This window comes from Enoplosus armatus, chromosome 11 (assembly GCF_043641665.1).
Source record: "Enoplosus armatus isolate fEnoArm2 chromosome 11, fEnoArm2.hap1, whole genome shotgun sequence".
Taxonomy (NCBI): Eukaryota; Metazoa; Chordata; class Actinopteri; order Centrarchiformes; family Enoplosidae; genus Enoplosus; species Enoplosus armatus.
The window spans coordinates 8187824-8210818 of record NC_092190.1 but is presented as its reverse complement, the minus strand read 5'-3'; the positions used below and the strand labels follow the sequence as shown (position 1 = coordinate 8210818).

The following is a 22995-nucleotide window of genomic DNA, read 5'->3' as shown; positions in this document are numbered from 1 at the left end:
ATACACACACACAACAGCATCACAAACGCCAACAGTGATGGGAGAGGAGACAATGTAAACTTCAGGCACTGTAAGCACAAACCAAGGATTTGGGTATGAACACAATCGCTTTGTGTTATATTGCTTTTTAGAAAAAACTAAAAGGAATAATAACTCCTTATTAAGATGAGAAACAGCACCTTCAAACAGATCAAAGTGTTTCCTGTTGAGTGTAGTCTTACAGTACCTAGTGAGTGGGCCTTCATCCTCCATGTACGTGGGGTTGGCCCAGCTGCGCCGGCTGTCCTCATTGCGTTCGGCCCGTTTCTTCCTTAGTGGAGCAGGAACATAGCCTGAGGGTTTGTCTTTAGTGGGCAGGAACTGGTTAAAGTGGGTGCTGGCCTTGGGTGTGATGGAAACCGACCGGCGGTAACTGACAGAGTCCTTGTTCTCAGCCATCCTGAAGACAGAGTCTGCCTCTGTGTCACTGCAACAACCTGGAGAAAAGAGCAGGAGAGCAGGGAGGACAAACAGGGGTAAGACAGATGATGGGAAATAAAGAAAGTGGGAGAAGAAATGAAAAGGAGGAGAAGACAGAAGTCTGATGAGGATAATGAAGTAGCAAAACAGACAAACGAGGTGAGAATGGAGAAAAGAGTGAGGGGAGTGTGTTGTGTGTTCTGGCGTGACTTTGGAGGAGTATCAGAGGGGTGCAGGGTGGGGAACGGAGGCCTCCTCATTTTCAAGCCGGTGTGGAATGTCTCACGGCGGTCTCTTACAGGGGGGACAACCACTCTAAGATCACTGACCAGCACTTCCCCTCTCTCAAATCATACCACACTTTTGTCATGAAACAAGATCACAGATGGGCTTTAGCACCAATAAATAATATCTCCTTCCTTGGGGATTTGGGTGGATTTCACTGAAAATATTCACTTTCATAAGCATGCCACTAGGTGGCAATAGGTATTTGTTTTCACAAATGGGAGGCAACTTTCTGGCTCTGATGCAGCATATCTTCGCTGTTCACAAATATTTGAAGTTCTAGACAGATGAACTTGATTATAAATATTCATACAGAGATACAATTTGAGAAAGTCTGAACACTTTGATGACGATCTACTGCTAGACCCCATCTCACATAACACACAAAAAACAATCACACAAAAAAGAAAACATGCTCTGACCTCTTAAATGCCATTAAGTCAGCTTTAGAAGGGTAAAAAGGAAAAAGGTCAAGAACAGAAGCTCTTCCAGGTTTTGCCAGAATAGCACATGTGTCTGATTATAAGTGTTTGTCTGTTTGTGTTTAGATGCAAACAACATGACGTCTCCTACCCTCGCTGCTGCCTTTAAGAGTGGTGTCAGACGAGATGCTGTGGGGTCGAGAGCCCAAAGAGTCCAAGCTGTCTAGGGAGTCGTCTCTCCTGTGTCCGCCTTCTCCTCCTCCTCTCAGTTGGTAGAGCTCCTCTCGCTCCGAGTACCAGTTATCTCCAAAACCGCTGTCTCTGACGTTGCTGCCTTTCTGACCGGATGATTCCTGCAGAGCCTTTCATACACACAAAAACACACACACACAGAGTCAGATAATAGGGTGCCAATTACAATATTTAGCTCCACTGTGTGTGTGGTGCGAGATCTCCCAGGTAGAGTGTGAAGTCTGTACTGTCTGGCAGACCCAGTTACTGTAAACATACGCTCCTATACTGTCTATAAGGGGCGACCCATGCTGCAATTTAAATTTATTTTCACTGCCATCTCTGTCAAAACAAAGTACCATGTTCCATATACCCTTGATGACTATGTTTACCGCATGAAGAAGATGTTATGGCACATAAACATATAAGCAATCTCTGGAGCCTTTTTAACCAGCATGGCGACAAACAAGCAAAAACTTGTCTGCCACTTTAAAAAGAAAATGATTTTCAGATCTGTAATCCACTGAATCATACCAGACAATACAAGTCCACAAACTAAACCCAGTCTAACCCTGCGCCAGTGAACCTGGATTATCATAGCTAAACGTACAAGATGTGGTGCGGTAACCAACTGCTATTACTGAAAATCCCTGTAGTCAGTTGAATTATAGAGGCCTTGCAAACCACCGACTATAAACCTATGTGAACGCAAAGTGACAAATTCAACACTAGAATGAACAGGGGGGAGGAAACGGGCTTCTTCGAGAAAAGAAGCTGCTACTTTCACATGCGAACGGCGTGCCGTGCTGTAAACAAGATTAAAATAGCTGAGTCAGGGGATCAGGTCATTTATGACTTAACGTAGCTTTGGTTTTAAAGGCCAGCAGTTTGAGGCCCCTCTGGCCTTTAACGGTCATTCTTCTGCACATAGTCTAGATACCAGGGAGGATACAGAAACGTACTGGGCAGTGGCTGTAAAAGAGGATTTCATTCATGCTATTTCTGGTTGCCACAAGAAAAAAATGAAGCTTTTGTTTCATGGCAACACAGATACGGCAGCTATGAGTGCATAATGGGATTAGTTTTACCTTGTATAGTGCTGTGCCCAATAATCCTTCGAATGCCTTAAAATTCAGGTAAGGTCCATCATAGACACGGTCACACTGAGCTCTTCTACCCAGCCAGTAAATGGTGATCAATACCTGGAGAGAAGAAGAAATAGCTTATTCCACATACCATACATGCCTATACATGTAAATGAATTATCATTACAAGACAGAATACATCAGATTATATCTAAACCTTCACCCTGACTGATGAATGTTCTGTGCAGTGCAGCTGATTGTTAGGATAGTTGCAGCCCTACATTGACACACAGTGATATCACCTGGTGCCATGCTGTTGTTTCCAGGCTCATCCAGAATACTCTGTTGCTGTTTGTGTGTGCATTATCAGGCTGGACAGGTAAATGTGCTGCACTAAAGCAAACAATCATCAACGATGCTGCTCCCCTTTGATACATGATACAGTTCAAATTGACATGTCAGCTCTTTGGTTTCATGTCATCAGTTAGAAAATGATTATTATGGCAGTTGGAGAGTACTGTGGCCACACATAGGAAAATAATGGAGGATGAATGTGGGCCAGAGGTGTAAAGTGGGAGGGGGGTGGGCAAAAGGCGCCTTCCCTACTTCCTACCCCCCTACATTCAGCGCCCTTGCTCAGCCATCTTTGAACTCAGCCTTCATTTTGATCTCAACTACACACCTGTAGCGTTTCGTGACTGCATCTTGCGCCGCTGTGACGCCATCATGTTGACAAAATCTGTTCACAGACAGACATATAAACACCACACAGACTAACAGGGTGAAAATACCAGCCACAAGCTGTCACGGCTGGTAATTACTGTAGAAGCATCCTGAAGGTTTAAGATGCTGACATGTAATTGCTACCTCCTTGCTTTGTTTCTGGCTGTGGACCAGTGTTACCTATCATTCTCCATCCCTCGCCCTCTATTTCCTGTCACAAAACTGCCCCCAAAAAATGAGTGTAACTATAAAGCAAAATTTTAACTTACCATCACATATATAGTTGTTTTACCTCATAAAGTTACATATCACATTAAATGTTGTCTTGAAAATGGTACCAAATGTTTACGGGGATATTGAGCTATAAAATTAAAAGAATACTCCACCGATTTAGCATTGTACCCCTATAGCATTGAAAGATCAGAGACATCATATTTTTTATTCCACACATTCTTCTTCCTGGTCAAAACCTGGCGCCTAATATACCCACAATGCAACTTGATTTCCATTTGGTCGGAGGTCAGGGTGTGTTATACTAGTAGTGGCTAACGTAGCCTCGAGCCGCTAACCTCTAGTAGAGATGAGGAGCGGGCTACTCTGATAAATTCACTTCTTTCCAACTCCGCACCCCCAGATTTTTAAATTTTCAAACTTCTTCAGCCCCAACCAACTCTGACTCAAGTGACATCACTTGAGGAAATTTATCAGATTTTGCTCAGCTCTCTCTGGAGCCACAAAAGGTTTCATACAACTGTTTTTCCACATTTGCAATTGTACTCGCCAACACCTGTAAGCAGACTTTGATGTGTAAAATTGGTGGAGTTCCCCTTTAAGGGATTTTATTCTCCAGTGACACCTGAACCGGACTGTGACACCAGTCCGGTTCAGGTGTCAGTTACACCTGTAACTGAAGCTTAATTATGTTTTATTATTGCTAAATGAAGGGCCAACAAATCAAGCTCTCAGAAAAGGAAACATTGCTTATATTTTTCCACTCACATTTTTCAGCCTCCTGTTGGTCTCTTGATGCCTGCGAGAGAAAGAGCAGAAAACAGAGGTGTATGTGTGAGAGAAAATGACAATAAAAGAACAGAGGGCATGCTTGTCGGGTCTCTGTGTTGGGCAGTGAAAGAGCTGGAAACTGAGAGCACAATCTAGACTACTGCCAGCCCTTCACTCACTCTCGCACAACAACACAAAGGTTGAGAGAAAAACAAACACACATCCCTGAAAAAAGCCATAAAGTAAAGTGTTACATGTGTGTGAGTCTATTTTTTCCACTAATCACAAAATCAAGCAGCTGTAAAAACATTTAGTTTAAGTTCAGGGACACAAAAGGGGTTTTTGTTTCTGATTTCAAATAATGATTAAACTAATAACTGCTAATTTAACATCTGAATACCAAACCAAGGCTCTACTGTTGGAACAACAAAGCCCCATGCATGCTGGCCAGGTCAAACAGAATTTCAGTCATATTTCTGGGGTTTGACTGTTGACCCGGCCGACAGTAAATCCCTCTTTCAGGAAGAGAATCCACTCATTCTTGCTCCTGTGAAACCAAACAAAGCTCACAGTGTCAACCTGCAAGTCTCACATGACCTTTTTCTCATGTACATTGTGTACCTAAGTTGACTGTAGTGTCTCTTTAGAGAGGTCAATAAACATATTGATAAAAGGCTGCAGTACATTCAGTCACCATAACGGCGACAGAAGCAGATATATCTTCTTCACACCCCTTGTGCATGCTACACATTCCTGCTATCGTGTGGTAATACAATAGTCACACATGCCTCTCTGCCCACGAGCGCTTGCATTTCTTATAGCCCCTTCCCAGCATGCAATGTAACCAAGGCACCTGCTGAGACTTTAATGCATGTATGACATTGACAACTTAGGCGACTGTCTGTCAATCAAACATGTGCAGGTTCCTATAGGCTGCTTCGTTCAGGGGGACGAACCAAAGGAAGGAGGTATTAAACATGTCATTTCTAATCTAATATAGCATTCAGTACTGTACTTACGTATAATTTTTAGATACTTGTACTTAACTTCAGCATTTCCATTTCTGTTACTTTATATTTATATTTCACTGCATTTCAGAGAGAAATGTTTTTTTTAGAGAGAAGCACATTTTACTCCACTATATTTATCTGACAGCTATGGTTACTTGTCAGATTTACATTACAAACATTGGATTATATCGTAAAACACAATGCACTGTTTAAACAAGTGGTTCCCAATCTTTTTAGCTCATGACTTTTTACAAAACAGTAAACAAAACAGTGAAGTTGCGGGCCAAACAGCTAAACAATGGGCTGAAACTCGCTGCAATGTTTTATAAAGCTGAGGGGAGCTGCATATTGAGGTGATAATCCTCTGTAGGTTCATCACGAAACCCTTTCACATTGTCATTTTGTACATTATTGTTACACAAATATTTATTATAGCTGTTTTAAGTATATTTTGCTGATGATACTTCTGTACTTTTACTGTAGTAAAATTTTGAATACAGAACCTTTACTTGTAATACAGTATTTTTACATTGCTGTACTAGTACTTACTTACTTACTTAAATAAAGGATCTGAGTACTTCTTCCACTGTTGACACCATTTTACTGGATGGGAAGAAGATCAACTTTCTCACCAGTATGCGTCATCTCACACCAAGGGCTTCCAACATGCTAATGTGCCAACGGTGAAAACTAAAATGGACTTTTACCAATTTGGCATATTGCAAATCTAAAGGCCCAATAAAAGAGGTGGGAGAAAAAACAAATGCCCTCTCTCTTGTGTGGCTTGGAATGCAGTCAAAGAAGTCTAAGATTATAGTGGCAGTGGTAGCCAGGTCCAGAAAAAAAAAGGAGCTGTATACCAAAACTACAACCACACAGCTTCTCGTAATGCTCATTTATGGCTAGTGGTAATAGCTGAAGAGAAGAGGGCTATTTTCAGGCCTCTGGAGCCTCAGGACTTTGCTGTAGTCTTTGAGAATCAGCTGAGTGCTCATATGATTGAGCCCAATCATCGATAGAACGTCACCGGAGTTCTGCACAGAGAGCACAGACGAGGAATAGCTTATGTAAAGTAGTATTATGAGTTCATAAATCACATTGGGTTTTTGGTATTTATAGTGCTGAAAAGGACAAGGAAGCCATTTGTGTTTATCTTTTAAACACGAAAGCAATAAATGCAGCCTGGATATTTCTGAACATCACATTCCACTTCATTTTAACAAGAACATATCATGTCAAACAGATAGCATCAGAATAAAATGTAGTCTGTGTGTCTTGTGAAGACGTGATCTTCTTTTGTTAGATGCCCTGCTAACAAAAGTCCTAGTTTAGGATGTAAAAGAGGACAGTTCCTGGTCCTTAAAACAGCTGACCCATATTAGACAATGCATACGTGCTATACAGTAAGTATACAGAGCTGTGACAGGAAACCCTCCAGCTTGACAAATTAACAGGACGCTCTCGTCACTTCTCACCAGCCATAAGCGTCAACCTCTGCATACTTACACAGACTTTCACATCACCACTCTCTTTCCCAGGTCAAAGGGTGAGAGACAATCAATCCTCCACCAGGGACATCCCTCATTCTTTTAACTTCCAGTAGAAATGCAAGAGATACAAGACACTATACTTGTGCAAGTTAGCCACTTCCGGTTTGCTAAACAATCATTAAGCACACAATGCAATACAGCTCGGAAATATCAGACAATGGCTGCACGATCAACCAACACTAGTTGCATAAATTATAGATACATTGATTATTAGAGACAAATCAAAACCATCATATATATGATAACTTGATCATTTATAATTTACAATATCTTATTAACCTGATTGAGTTCTATCTTGTCAAATTGCGTGACTTTATTGAACCAACACATCAAATTAATTTCATTTGACTTGAAGGACTTGAAGAGCGTGTTCTGCCAATACAAATCAGGGACAAAAAGAAACACATACAACTGAAGAAACATAAGCCACTATTCAAACGTAACTTCTTAACATGAGCCAAAGTAAAGGATCTTTGCAATTCAGTCAATCACTTCCCTATGCTGCAACCAAGGCAGAATTATGTTTAGATCTCTAGCAAGACAAAAATCCACAGGTGAAGGATGTGTCTCAGTCCATGTACAACAAGATCAAGGCAGCTCTGCTTCTTTGAGACAATAACACCCAAAAGACAAGCAAACCCAGCACCAAAGCCTTAAATTAATGTGTTAACGTGTGATCAGAAGCATACCTCTGCAATGAAGACAACTTGCTCTGCTGCATTCGACAACACGTGTAACATCCTTCAGCTATGTTCTTTCATTCTAATAAAATACTTCTTAAAAGACACACCCAGACGCTCTCATGAATCAGGAGTCCTGAAGACACAAGGAGAGTTTGAATAGAGGAATCAGCTGTGGGTGAGACAGTGTCGGGCATCATTGTGTCGTACTTATCAGAGACACTGCAGCCTCTGTGAGCAAAGAAACAGGGTGAGGCTGGCATTTCGCTCTCCAAGTCAACTACAGAGCACAAACATAACCCTTGTGTTGGCCTTTTACAGCCAGGGCCGTGTCCATGGTGTAGAAACTTTATTGGCCTTTCACCATCATCACTTGTTTGGTTTCACAATCTGCCCACAGTTAACACAACACTGCAACAAGAAGTGGCGGCAGTGCCATATATTAAACCATGAAACCAGAGCGTGCAGTGCTCAGTGAACCACACCCCAAATACTAACACACAGGGTTTGTCTCCTTTACATTATGCACGTCAATACATTTAGACTTGTCACAGTGAGTTTTAATCCACATAAATACACACATGGGATGAGGTTCAATATGTGTTGGTTCTGATAACAAGCTGCGTGATCAGTCCAAATTTGTCTGGAAAACAACACATTCCTTCAGATAGTTCAAACATTTGGTTTGATCTACAGCCATGGACGCTATTGCATAATCCAAATCATGTAATCATACCACACAGCCACTCCTCTTTATCTATTGTCTAGAACTGACATTCCTCAAAGGACTGTGAATTTCTGATGTATCTGCCGACCTTCTGCAGTTTCGTTTTTTTTTTCAGTTTGGAGAGAAGTCAACCCTTGTCAATAATTTGCTTAATCAAACGGCGGCAACGAGTGAGACTTTGGACCCCTCTCAGCGGGGGATTTGTTCTGGAGTTCACAGAGCAAAAGCTGGACTCATAGCCACAGATTCTTCAGTAAAAGTAGTAATGCTACTGCTACAGTGTAAAAATATCAAAAATGTACTCATTTAAAAGTACACAAGCACTATCAGCAAAATATGCTATATATATATATATATATATATATATATAGTGTATATATATACTAAGAGAGCAGATTCAGGTGATAATTCTCTTTAGGTTCATCACTATGAGCGACCCCTTTCACATTCTTACATGTGACATAGATGCACTCATTATGCAGAAAGGTACATTGCAGAGTGTTCTGATTTTATAAATCATAAATATATAATATATATACTACATTACTGGATTATCATTATTGATGTTAACATGTAAGCAGTGTTACCATTAACATTGTACCTAGGTAGTAGGTTGAGCTAATTACACCTCCTTTATATACTGTTGGGTTGCTTAATCTACAGTGAATGATATTTTCTAAGATGATATGTTTTGTATGTAAAATGTTATTCACAACTAGTAACTTTAGCTGTCAAATGTAAATGTAGTGTAGTAAATGTAATGTAGTAAAAAATGTAGTAGAAAGTACAGTACTTTCCTCTGTAAAGGGGCATAAAAAGAAAAAGGAAGTGTAAATACCTCAGGCCTGTACTTAAATACAGTACTTTAGTTTTTTTCCAACACTGCTCATAGCTTGTTCTCTAATATCTACAGTACATAAGATCAGATATGCTGTAATTCCTCTAAAACTTACTATGATAAACAGTACATGTGAGGAGGGTAAATCTGAGTTCATGTATCTTACACACTGAAATAAGCTGAATAAGGATGAGAGTCCCTCAGCAACTACAGCAAAACAACACAGTGTGTAATGTTACAGTATAATGACTTTCCACCCTCTGAACCAGATATCCTGTTTTAGTAGCTCTGTGACAAATGGCACTTGTTAAAACAGTCATAGAGGTCAAGTGTAAAGCAATCAGCTGACATTTAGTGTCATTTGGGAAAACCCAGCATGTTCTAGCCTTTTCCTTTATGTCAACTCAGAGTTGTGGTCCTAGTCCAACCTCGACTTCATGCTGCTGAATTTCCAAATGGCAGCTAAGGCCCTAAAGGAAGTGGCTGGCTTCAGATGCCATGATTCATCTGCAGCACTCTAATGCCTTCATTTCCTGGGCAGCTGTTAGAAACTGACAGAGTTGGTCTAAAGTAGCCAATGAATCATAGCCTCCAATGATGAATCAGATTCGGTCTGGTCAGTATTACACCTCTGGGTGTTCGGAGTGTGGTTGATCTTCCAGAACGCATCACCCAGCAGCACATGTCTCTTATTAATCTGTATCACAGTTTGTCATGCTATTTGACAATTTTGATATTGAATGGGTTTGTAAGTGATAAACGTCTTTATCAGAAGGCGGATTTCACAAGACTATAGAGCGATGGCGGTAAGGCCAATGCTACAACAACTGCAAAGCCCAAAGGTCAGAATAGACATTGTATAATCTTTTATGGCTGCCGTGTCAACACAGACTCGTACGAATTGAACTGTGTTCTCAACACACGTTGCTTCAGACAATATCTGACTCCAGCTTCATGCCAAAAAGAAAGATACTGGCCTCGCTAATAACTATATTTCAAGCACAAAATATCACGTGAAATTCAGCATTTCTCATGGAGATGTAGGTGTTCAGGTGTAGGTAAATGATCAATCAATCGTTTTTGTTGTATAGCACCTTTCATACAAGTTAGGTACTCATTATTATTTTATTATCAATTCATCTGCCGATTGTTTGATGTCTGAAATGTCCAAAAATTGTAAAAAAAAAATTTTTCGCTAAGTCCAAGGTGACATCTTCAAATGTCTTGTTTATCCCAAGCAACAGTAAAAATAGAACAAAATAGAGGAAAGCAACAGATCCTCACATTTGAGAAGCTGGAATCAGAACATGATAGCCTTTTTTGCTAGATAAATGACGATTAATCAATTATCGAAATTGTAATAGACGATTCAATTTCTGTTGATGGCCTAATCGGTTAATCAACTAATCATTGCTGCTCTAGTGCAGAAACAAAAATAAAAGTTAAACAACAACTTTCTCTTTCTCTATAAAATGTTAAAATTGAACTAAAAGGATACAAATCAATTGAAACAAAGTGTATAAAAGTTAAAGACAATAAATAATGACTTTAAATGACAGGCAGTTGATTGCTTCATGTATTAGTGAAGGGTTTTGCTAATAAAAGGTGAAAAGAAACATGTAGTACAGCTCCAACAGGATAACAACCTTATTTCTGCTGAAACAGAGAACAGGGAAGCTGAGCAAAGCACCTGTCAGACTGGGTTTAAGGGAGTGGAGGTTGGACACACACCAGGGGTAAAGACAGCTGATAGAGACAACTTTCTCTCTCTCTCTCTGTGTGCTCTGTTCTCTGTGGTTGATTTGCCTAGGCTCTGATAACACTGATCTCCTCTTGTTACTCTCTGTGTGCCATCTCTCTCTGTAGGAGTTAAAAATACTGAAGTTGGGAAACCACACAATTGTGCCCGTAAACACAAATACCTCGACATTTTTCATGTCGTATAAAAGATTGCTTAACACAATGACTGGTGACTGGAAGAAATACATTAAAAGCAGAAATTCCCCCCGTACAACCCATTGAGACTGACTCATGTACAAAACACTTCAGCTGGAACAGTCGGAGCAGCTGCAGGTTCATCTAAAAAACAAATGACAACCTGTAACTGTTGGGTAAGGGTTAGGTCAGACGAGGTGAACAGTGTGCTGCAGCAGCAATCGAAGACACAAAAATGTATTTTCCTCAGAATGAACAGATTCCCGTATGAGATAAAGAGACAAAACCACAACCTCAACTGCAAACCACTCTCACACACAGGTGTACTCTCAAGACCACATGCAGGGAGGGAATGTACGGGGAGGAGACAACACACTATTAAAAGCTCTTCTTCTGAGTCCTGATACCATACCAATCAGTCCTGCTTGTCAAAGTGACCCCAGGTCCTAAAAATAGCATTGTGAGCCCCCTCTGACCAAACCCCCGCACGCAGGCCGGAAGGTGGCAAAGAGCTGAGCTACAGTAAACATAGCACCAACACAACAGTGGGACTAGGGTTTGATCTGGAGAAAATAACACAATTTCAAAATGCAGCCTTAAATATGCCATATTTTTTTGTAATAATGTTCAGTTGGTAATATGTCTCTTTTAGTTTCATGTCAGCTTTCACTGCATAAATGTAATTTTACCACCAACATCATGGGAAAAGGTTATGTAAGAGGGGAAATGTCTGATAGCGCACAGGACATAAGGTCCATAATATTTATCACACTGGATCTTACATTTAGTGAAGGACATTGCTGTATCTTAGGGCGGCCTATCTTCTGCTGTGGGCAGAGGGTGTGTCTTGATAAAAGGCAGGCAGATTTGTTTATTTAGAGTTCATATTCCAGTGTGTGTACACTACATCTGCCTCTGTATGTGTCTTAGCGACGACTGTGGTTTCCACACCATTGTCAATGCCAAAGAATGACGGACAGAGTCTTGGGTGGATCATGGGAAAATGTTCTTCGAGGTTGTGGCAACATCTCAAAGTAACAGCCAAACTGATCTTAATGGCACAAGTGACACAGAGTTGCAGAGAGCACCACTGGTATGCAGTCAACTTCATGATCACCTTGCTTTATTTTCTGATGTATTTGCTATTAATCTACTTTTTTTAACAACCTGTAGGTATTGCTGCTAAAGCACTTGAGCTTGCACAGCAGTGCTGTATAGCCACGGAGAGTGTGTCACAGTGGATGACCTGCCTTACCTCACTCCCTCCTGAAGGCACACCTGTATAAAAACTGAACAGGTTCTTCAACATACCGCATACATACCTGCCCGTAACAAAACAAGAACAACTGTCTAAAACTGAAAATAATCAACACTGTGGTGGTGTCTTAACATTTTTAACTCATGCACCAACTAAGATGAACTTCCTTCTGTTCACACAATCAGAAAATCATCTCTTTAAGATGTATAACCTGTACCTGACAGAAAACAAGTACTTTCGTGGTTTGCTAGACCTGCACCAGAAGGAAATTAATTTGATCAGATATTTTTAATCACATCAGAGTCCCAGGCATGCTGTAGAGCACGTTCTTTGTCCTTCTTCCCTGCGTGGTTTCATCAATTGTTCCCTCCATCACATTTTAAAGAAACACATAGAGCTGCTACTTAAACAGGTGCCTACCAACACAAGAATACGTGCACACTGAAAATAGCACTGACCTTTATTAACTGCAGCTTGAATCATGCCTCACACGAGTAGACATGTGCTCTGAAATACTGTATAGTGTGAAAGTTACATTTAAACCTTCATCCTTTCTGTGCATAAATGGAAATATGGAAGCATAAATAGAAGCTGAGAATTCAAGGAAGAGTTAAAAACACAAGTTGGCCTCAGCTTACAGCAGGACCTCAACTCTGTGAATGGCAAGGACAGGTATCAAAATGTCACAGTAGTGCCAATGTTTTACAAAGCTCACAAGATCAGAACTCACTTGACTGTAACTCTTGTGGATAAGTCCTGAAGATCTCCGGGGTGAAATAGCTGTGCTTCCTTTAGTCCAAGCTTCCCGCAGGCCTTGAGGAAGACGTTTAGGTTGTCCTGGACAAAGAACAAAGCAGGGATGAGGGTTTGTCCACCTTCGGAGGCAAAGAATAATCACTCAAGAATTCTCTGGCAGGGACACAGCCTACAACTCATTGCTTCCAAAGTTCATATCACCAGAGAACAGAGACAGACAGGGAGGAGCATGTGTGCAGCAAATAAGAAGCAACCCAGTGCAGAACACACACAAACACACATGCAGGGGGGAGAGGCTGCGTGACAGGAGCTGACTGACAGCAGCAAAGCTACCTGTGGGCTGGGTTAGGGTGGGGACAAAGCCAAAACCAGGAAGGATGATGTCAGAGCTGTGCACAAGTCCCACCCAACCGGCCATGCGAGTGCAAAACTGACACACACACAGGAGCACAATGCCTGCTGCAGTCTCCTTCTCACACCCTGAAACTGTCCCCTCCCCTCCATGCCAAGCCCTTTACTCGTGAATACCTGTGAAATCTGCGGGGCGGCGAAGTATTTTGGAGACACTTGGTTGCTATGAAACATGAGGTCGGGTGACAGAAACTGACAAATATTTTTTCCTGAGGCAACTCAAGAGGACATGGGAGTGGAAGGACTAGGTTTCTCCTCCTACACTATGTCAATCATTTTATATTGCATAAAGTTCAAATGTGTGCACATGATTTGCACGGATGTGTGAGTGTAATGCAAGATAGCGAAACGACATTTTGCTCTATAAATATACACACATCTCATACATCTCAAACAAATGTTCAACCACAAAAACACCATTCCTTTCTGGGATTATGACTTTTCCAGTTGTAATACCAAGTGTCTTGTTTGTAAGTCTGTACTTCCCATTGGGGCAGCAGTGCTTAAGAGGGTTTTTCATGTAATGACACATGGCATCAACATGGGCTGCAGTAATTAAGGGGTAGTTCTATATTTAAATGGCAAACATGCTTATTAGAAAATGGTTGGAGAGAGCTGACCTCTCTGCACAAGAATCGCTTACTAACAGCCTTGCTTGTCCCTTAACGGCACTTTGCCGGGCCCTACAGGACACTGTGGGCCCCTACAGACCAAGGATCAAACCCCTCCCTACTTTGTATACTATCTACTGGGGCCACTCTATGTCCATTATAACACAGAAGACATTTTCTCTTCTGCTTTGCCTTGGTAATAGACATGATAATGTAATCGTGGTACAGAAGTAGTATCTGAGTAACTGAGTTAATTACATGGGTTTTGAATGGTAAACTTTATCTCATACAGTAAGTAAGACCTTCTTTTCTCTCACCATTCACATATACATTTTTCGGTGACACTAAATTTATGACCTTGTTATTCAATGCGTACAGCATGTACAGTCAGAAATAAAGTGTCTCGCCTACCTCGCCTCATGTTGCTGACAAGACAGCACTAACGGCATTTCATCAAGCACAGGTACTCTGCATATTGCATATGATTATAGCAGATACTGGATTTTTAGGCTGATACCAATATTGTTTTTTCATAGTGTATAAAACTCGATAACAATATATTGACCTTGTGAAGCAAAAACTCCCCTGAAGCCTATGTAATCAAGGCCTATATAAGAAAATATTAATATCACTTAGGAATAAATGCCATTTAAGCTCAAGGAGCATTATGAACACACTAAAAGCCCCCCTAACAATCAGTCCCAGAACATGCAGAGATAATGATGTTGAAGGAATGTTATGCTGACTTGTGCCTGCACATAATCCTGCTAAATATGCTGTACCCATCCAGCAGCCTCTAATCCTCTCATGCAGACTGGAGGACCCCGATTTAAGCACTTCACACCAAGAAATGGAAAGATTTGACTCATAAGGTGTTTGATTTGGTACAAAAGGATCTTCGTTCCTTCGGGTCACATTGTGGTCACTCGATTTCTTCCACTGCATTCTTTGTCTAAGATGGACATACTCTACAATTACCCTCAACTGACCCCTGGCAGTGCTACAAACACCAAGCAAAGCTATGGTTAAAATATCAGGCTACACATTTTCAAGTCCTGTGACAATAAACCAAGAGGAGATGGAATACTTGAAATGTTGCCTCTCCTGAAACCGGCCCAATAAAAGACCTTCCTGTCCCCACAGTTTGATCCAGTCATAACATGCACCCATACAACACAAACACTGTAACAAAACATGGTCAAATGCCTGTCATTGCACACATGATTACACAGACTTTTAGATGAGTAAAGACACCCTCAAGGCCATTGAAACTGTTTATCTCCTCCCTCTGCTACCTCAACTCACCAAGGAGTTGGTGTATGCAGGAACATCCAGCACCATGTCAATTACAGTGTATTTACGGTGGGCAGAGGCCGATGGAGTCATCTTTAACTCAGTCCCTCTGGATTCAACCCAGTGGGCCTCAAATCCGGGCCCCTGCTCATATAACTGGCCACCCCACCACACAACTGCCGGCTTCTTGCCCAGCACTGGTAAAAGCAGAACCAGGCCTTAACCAGGGTGCCATGACCCAAACCCACAGCTCACTGAGTGCTCAGCAACAGGCAGAGAAGTGTGCTGACATGGGAAACATTCCCTTGGACACGAGTGAAGCCAAAGAATAGGCCCAGGTCTGGAGCCAATGTTGCTAAATATTCCACAAAACCAGAGATTTCCATTTTTTCCCCCTTTTCCCTCCCTGGGCTTTTTATTCTGCCAGAGCTGAAGCCTGGTACCGATTTGAGTGTTGAAATCTTTCAGATAGCAAAACTCAAAAAACAGTAGGATCAGAATAGTAGAAAATGTTCATATTTGAGTGTCACTCTTGTTCTTTGTCCTTTGTATTCTTTTTCCACATGCCAGTTTGGAAGTTAAGCACACTAGAAAAGCAGCAGTTTTCCCAGTTTCCTCTTGTCTGACAACATTCAGTGGAGATGGATAGCGTACATTGAGACAAACCCTAGCAAATAATCTTTAAAGAAAACAACTAAATATTGGTTAAACATACATTTAATGCTTCAATTATTTCACAATTTCAGAGAACACTTAAAGAACAGACGCGTTACTATTTATAGGGATGAGAGATAAAGGACGGAGCAATCTTAACAACACTACTTGACTCTACTTTGAGAGAAAAGCTCTTCCAACAGCAGAGTGAGAGTGAGTAATGTTTGTTTTGGAGAGCTCTCCACTTTTCTCCATGTGGTTGGCAGTAACTGATAGCCGCAGGCTGACCAGGAGCCATCACATTTGCTGGAGAATTTATGATCAGGTGGTTTCAGGTCGGTGTCCAAGTCTCGGAAATACCACACCGGTGCTACTGATGGAGGAGATACTTTACCTTATTATTACCTCAGCAGGTGCCCAGCCAGTTATATTACTAACAGTCCAAAACAAACTGGCAGGGAATCTGATTTATGTCATAACACACATATGATGGTACAGTGTGTGGTACTGCAAATACTATGTTTACTGTTTACATCCAGCCTGAGAACCAGTCTGTTTCTTCTACCACAAACTTGTCATTGTCTTGCCAAGCATGCTGAGTGTTACTGAGCGACACACACTCAGACTGCCCGGGTTAGGGTCGGGGTTCTCTATAATTCCTCTAGACAGCTGGACTCAATTACTCCCACAAGAGAGAGCTTTGTGAGGGATGGGTTTAAGGTAGGGTTTTCAACCCTCTATTTCCAGAGCACTTGTATGCAGACACTCCCAAAACATTTACTTCCACTGAGCCACTGTGCCCCAAAGCTGCTTAAATTTGAAGACACTGCCAGGTCTAAAAAGGTGAAAGAAATGAGAAACACTGATTCAATAACAGGTTATTACGTAAACCAAACTCTGTCCCCTTCTGACCTCCCGTCACTCACTCAAAAACCTAATTATCATACCAGCACAAAGACGTTTTGTCTTAAATGATTTTGATTGAACGCAGCCTCAAGCAAGGCAGACATCATATTTAGGGTGCACTCAAATGCGGCCAGTGGCCTTTCATGCAGCTTCACGTTCACTGAACTTATTAGTGTGGATGAATATGAGGAGCGACAAGTCACTGAGGCAAACACCTCTCTCTCATTGGCAGCTATGCCTCAGACCTGTCACCAGTCAGCTCAACTGCTGCTGCTGCTGCTACACCTCTCAACGCTTCCTCTCACATCTTAACACATAGTCTCTACAGCAGACATTACCCCAAAAATGTAATAACGAGACAAAACTGTGTATGAAGAAAACTAGGATGAGCTGTTGATGCTATGTGCAAACCAAATGTACATACAGTGTCTCACATTTAAGTTGAATAAAAGAGAAGAAGACTTACCAGTCCAGCAATCGGTGTGGGCAGCCTGTTAACCCTCTTGATAATACCAGGCTTGATCCTGTTGATCAGACTGTGCGCAAAAGAAAGAGTGAGAGAACATCAGGAGGGTAAGTGAAAGCACTTGGTCATCGGCTAGACTGGTCTAACTAGCAAGGAATGAACAAAAAGTGTTGCAAAGTCTCGGTGTTGTGTGTTTACGACTTTGTTTAATGGTGGCCACCTGGCTTCAGTTTAGTAAATGGCCAGTGCTACACCCTGATGTAAACACACTGGGTCCTCTGCTCCTTCAAACATACCCTCATCTACTGAAACAACCCCAAACAAACCTGGAATCACCACATATCAGCTCTGAAAAGCAGTCATGCTTTTTGAAAGATGACGCATTTGTGGTGTTCAAAGGTGTCCAAAATAAAAAACAATTAGTCAAAAAGTCTATTCAGATCTTCTATTTACGTGAGATTAGTAATAACACAGTATACACAAGTATAATCTGCTGATTATTTTTGTGATTAATCGCTTGGTCTTTAAAACATATAACACCTGCACACAGTGAAACATGCCTGTCACAATTCTCTGGAGCTCAAGTTTCAACATGTTTTATAAATTGGTCATATGTTTTGTATGTCAAATCTTAATCTGCAAATAAAGAAAGTGCAAATTTCTCACCCATTTTTTATTTGAAGAAAAACTCAACATGAGACTAAATGACTTGTTAAGGTGGATGTTTTTGGTCTCTCAGCAGACAGCAGACTGGGATTGGAAAGGGTGTAAGACTTTGCATAGGCTGACAATAGATGTACAGAAAGAATGCAAAAGGAATTTGGTTTTAAGTTAGTCGTTTAACAGTGAAACAATAGAAAGCTGTAATGATTTCATCAGATAACACACACCGTAAGCCAAGTAGGATGTAATCATGTGTGCGACCCACACTAAACATTCCCTTCCAAACGGTTGTGATAACCACAACACAATGGGAATGGAGGCTGAGTTTGTAGGTGAAAGCGATTTAATCTGTCTTCCTCTTCCTCACGCTGACAAAAACACGGACAGCTCTCTGAATGAAAGTGTCTCTGTTGTTCCCTGAGAGTGAGCAAACAGTGGAGTCAGGCTCAAATCAGCAGAATGAGGGGCTTCTTTCTTGAACCGATGCCAATAGAGGTTTGAAAGATTCTGCATGGGCTGCTGGTAATTACAGCGTCCTGCTGATTGGTGCACATCACATCACTGTATCCATGTATAAGGGACATGATGCTAACACGCACACACACGCACACACACACACAAACCCCTGATCTGAGAAAAGCCACAACTCCACAACTCTTAGAAGAGCAGTTAGTGAATCAATGCAAAACTCTGCGTAGATAAATGTGTTCCTCTAGCTCATCAAAACGCTTGATACACCCCGGGCTAATGAGAAAGCAGGGTGCCCTGGCTCTCCGCTGTGGTTTCAGCTGGAGGCTTTCCATTCACTACACAGCTTCTCACAGCTCTCATTAAAGTCAGGATGGCACTCTGCCCATCCACAGATCTGTAACATCTGTCAAACAGGCAACACAACTCCTCTTGAAATAGATCACACTTCATATTCCTAAACAAGACCACAGAGGGCAGATCTGACACTGGAAACATCAAATAACTGCACAAGACAACCTCTATTGTGCTGTCTGGAAACACTGGCTCACTTTATGTGGCTGACAAACAAACAGTGACCCTGCAGGGGGTCCGCCTGGGAAATATCAGTAACACTTACGATGGAGTGCAGACCTGGAGGAGAGCAGAGGGCTTCCATATGAATGAGTGGCTTAAGAGAGGTGCCTGGGAAAAGCAGAGTACTTACTCACACAACAGAACGCCATTCTCCAGCGCTGATCGGAAGTCGTTGCTCCCAAATTTTTTCTTGGTTACTGCCTGGAAAAAAAAGGAATACAAAAACAGTGAGCAAAACAGCAAGAGGGGTTGGGTGAGGAGAGAAGGCGGGGGTTTGTGTGTGTGTGGTGGGGTAGGGAGGTTGGAGAAGAAAGGTAGGATGTTGAGAACAGTAGCAGAGGAAGTCAGAGGTATTTCCTCCTCAGTTCCTACAGTGTCTCTGGGACAGAGTTGTGCACAGTTCTTCAGGTATTCCCCGGGAGCTCTCGAGTGGCTCCGTTCTTCACACTTAAATGCTTAAAGCCGCTGTTAAACGGGAGAGCTGTGCTAAAACTGTGCTGGAGCCAGGCTGCCCAAGCCGCAAGGCTATGGGAGCATCTGGAGCGCTGGAGGAACACAGCGCTGTGTTATAGCCTCATGCCTTTCCCATGATCTCAAACCACCACCGCAGGAACAGCAAGAGCCATTATGCAGGCAAACATACACACATTGCATGCATGGCGTGCAGCCTTAAACACATGAATGCATATACAGCACACACACCGAAACAAACAACATCCTTGATTTTTAAAATAACACTTTTGTAAAAAAAATTTATATCTACAAATCTGGCAATAATAGTATTGTTTTTTATGTTTTCATGTGAAACTGCAACTTTGTTACGGGATATCAAATCCATGCTGATGGCCACTCCTTCACAGAGCTTCCTGTTCTGTTTTGTTGGAATGTTTCCACCATCAACGACTTGACCAATCAGTATCTCAGTTTCTAAATCCAACACAAATAGTTTAGAAAACAATTAGAGTATACCATTTTAGCAATTCAGCACAATCCTCTATATTTGTTATTTTAGAAAATGTTCATAGTTTTTAAAATCTGCATCAGGATGTACATGTACAAAATACATAATTGTCATTATACATGGATACATACAATTTTTGCATTCTAGTTAGTGCAGTACTTCATGGGCAAATAGAAAAAAAATGCCTTTCAGTGTCTGGAAAATGTTTTAAAACGTCCTGGATCTGGATCTATACCAAACACTAATCAACATATTTCACTGGAAACCAGTTTTTGAGATATCCTGCTACATTATCCCCTAACAGTCAAACAAACAAACTGGGCTGGAAACCTAAAACCTCGTTGGCTGAGTTTATGACAGCAACATTGTAATCATAATTTGTTGCAGAATTAGTTCAGTAACAGTCGCTGTGGGAGGGTGTGTATTATTTTATTTCAGGAGTTGATCATGTTCAGAATAATGTGGCATTCATGACTATATGGTCCTTTTGGAGGCTGCAGTTTATGGAGCTGTTGTATTGTATTGCTTTATACTGACAGGTGCTTCTATTATTTTGTCCACCCCGTTTACATCAATGAGCGTAGACTGAATAATAGAAATACCTCTCTGTATAATGCAGCACATTGCAACAGCACCACTAACGACTTCCTCCAAAATGATCATGAAGTTGAATCAACACCTCTGTGAACAGTTTATAACTTTCATGAATTGATGATTTATTACAGGGCTGTTGGAGTAGACTTTATTAGTCTTAGTTATGTACCTAATAAACTAGCAACTGAGGGTATGTTATAATATAGTGGCACTTTGTGTAGCTAACCTCACATTCTGTAATGTGTGTAATTTCAAGTCTGCATGGAAATTCATTTACATTACCAATAGGGCAGATGAGCACACATTAACACTGCAAGTATACAGTAAGGTAAGACACCTGCGTGCACACACACACACACACACACACACACACACACACACACACACACACACACACACACACACACACACACACACACACACACACACACACACACACACACACACACACACACAGCAAAACAAGTCAAACAAGTCTCACCAACCAAAGTGGTCAGATGTGCCATGCTTCAAGGCTTTGTCCCTTTTCCTGTCAAGGGAAAGGGACAAAAGCTGGGACAGTTACTGGCACAGCTAATTACAGGCCATCATTTTGAGGACGGCAGGAGAAACCGGAGCAATTAGATAGACTGGCTAGAGGACAGTATTATTATTTCCAAACAAAGTCGTGTTACACCTCAGACCACACCCTGGGTAACCTGAGATGGCCAAGGCCTCGAAATACCCATCATTCCAAGAGAATTAGACCATGTTGTAATAGATGAGTGGGATTAAAGTTTTTGTATTTGCTTGTGTGATTCAAGCTAATGTTGGGAAATACTTGATCTGCTCTGCCTCCATTGACAAAAATACAAACATAATCAGACACTGAAAACAGGAACACAGACAGACACACACACACACAGAGCAAAGACATTTTACTGTACAGTGTATAATCAGTCAAGCGCTGCAGTTGGCAAATGAAATCCTGACCCCTACTGTTCTATGTATGCGGGGCCAGCAGCTGGGATTGTACGCAAACAAGCAATACTGGTAGAAATAGCACAATAATTTGAATTCCCTCTTTCAGTGGGACTTATTCAAAGGTGTTTGTTACTTTGATGTTTTTCACCCTCACACATTTTCTTATCAAAGTTGCATCTGCCAAAATGAATGAATGGGATAATTAAGATATTATCTCCTTGTGTGGAAAATGGGACCCACCCTGGCACTGAACCCAGCACTAAGCTGGCTGTAACATAATAGTTTTCTCCTCTCTATCGTCATCATTAGAGGTATTAACTCCCCTTAGATCTGGCCTGCTGTGCCCTCTCTCTCTCCTGTTGAACCTGCCATGCGGGATAACAACTCTAATCTGCAACAACATACTGCTACTCTGATTTAACAGGGAGATTTAAGGCAGGAGCAGAGATTTCAAAAACAGCTTGCCTTCCTGCGAATCCACCCTCGCTCCCCTCAAGAATGTGCTGCTGAACGTGTTGATGAACCGAGTCTCATGACGACTTTCCTCCACATTAAAAGATAGATATGTGGTCCTCATAATTCAATACTCTTAAAGTGTTCTGATGCATGTGTGAAATTAATCATTATCATTATTATTATTATTATTATTATTATTGCAGTGAACCAAGAATGGTGTCTTGGTAGAACACAAATAATCTGGGGAATTGAGGAGTCTCTGGGTCCGTGACCACAGCTATTGTTTATTCATGCAGGGCACTGAAGCAAATCAGTATTCAGTAAGGTTTGCGCGGATGCAGACCCCCACCACTAATTGTTCCTAAAATTCTTTGTTTCTTCTGCAGAGGACAGGGACATGGGTCATCAGAGGGCAACTGGGACATTATCCAAATATTTCAGGGATCTGACTCAAGAAAAATATACCACTGTGGAAGCCATTAGTATCGACACCATCAACATATCAGAATAATAGAACTACATCAACATGTAACTGCATGTGAATGGCTTCTTGTGTGGGGTCCTGCTTCACGTGAGTACATCTGAATGCATGTGTCCCAGTTTCTAATTAGACTCAATCAAAACCTTGAATGGTGCGGCAGTGAGGTGACTAATGATTGGTCACACAGCTCCTGGTATGAAAAACAACACAGCAGCATCACAGAAGGCAATTCATATGCACAACGAAGGTGAATGGATTTTGTTTGCGGTGCTCACAGGACAGAAAATATATTTAAAAAATATGTGTTTGACAGCAACATCTGCTTCTAGACTTTCTGACATTCAAGATAATTCACAGACCTCACTGAACAGAGAAGACTAGAGGGAATCTCTTTTGGTTTAACTGTGGGGTTAACCTTTTAAAAATACACCATAGTAAATAACATTCAGAGAAGAGCTGAAACAATTTGCCAATTTATCAGTTTGTCGATCGACAGAAAATTAAATCGGAAACTATTTTTGACAATCGATT

General features: G+C 41.4%; 1 protein-coding gene across 1 annotated transcript in view; it reads right to left on the bottom strand.

The window, feature by feature from the left end:
• Nucleotides 1-22995, bottom strand: part of lmo7a (LIM domain 7a) — a 46905-nt gene that overhangs the window by 21188 nt on the left and 2722 nt on the right. The window contains exons 2-8 of the mRNA XM_070914276.1: nucleotides 19140-19210; nucleotides 17303-17372; nucleotides 12936-13042; nucleotides 4205-4235; nucleotides 2486-2599; nucleotides 1318-1528; nucleotides 227-476 (exon numbers count right to left, since the gene is read on the bottom strand). Of these exons, the coding sequence (XP_070770377.1) occupies nucleotides 227-476; nucleotides 1318-1528; nucleotides 2486-2599; nucleotides 4205-4235; nucleotides 12936-13042; nucleotides 17303-17372; nucleotides 19140-19210 (854 nt within the window). The remainder of the gene's footprint in view (nucleotides 1-226; nucleotides 477-1317; nucleotides 1529-2485; nucleotides 2600-4204; nucleotides 4236-12935; nucleotides 13043-17302; nucleotides 17373-19139; nucleotides 19211-22995) is intronic.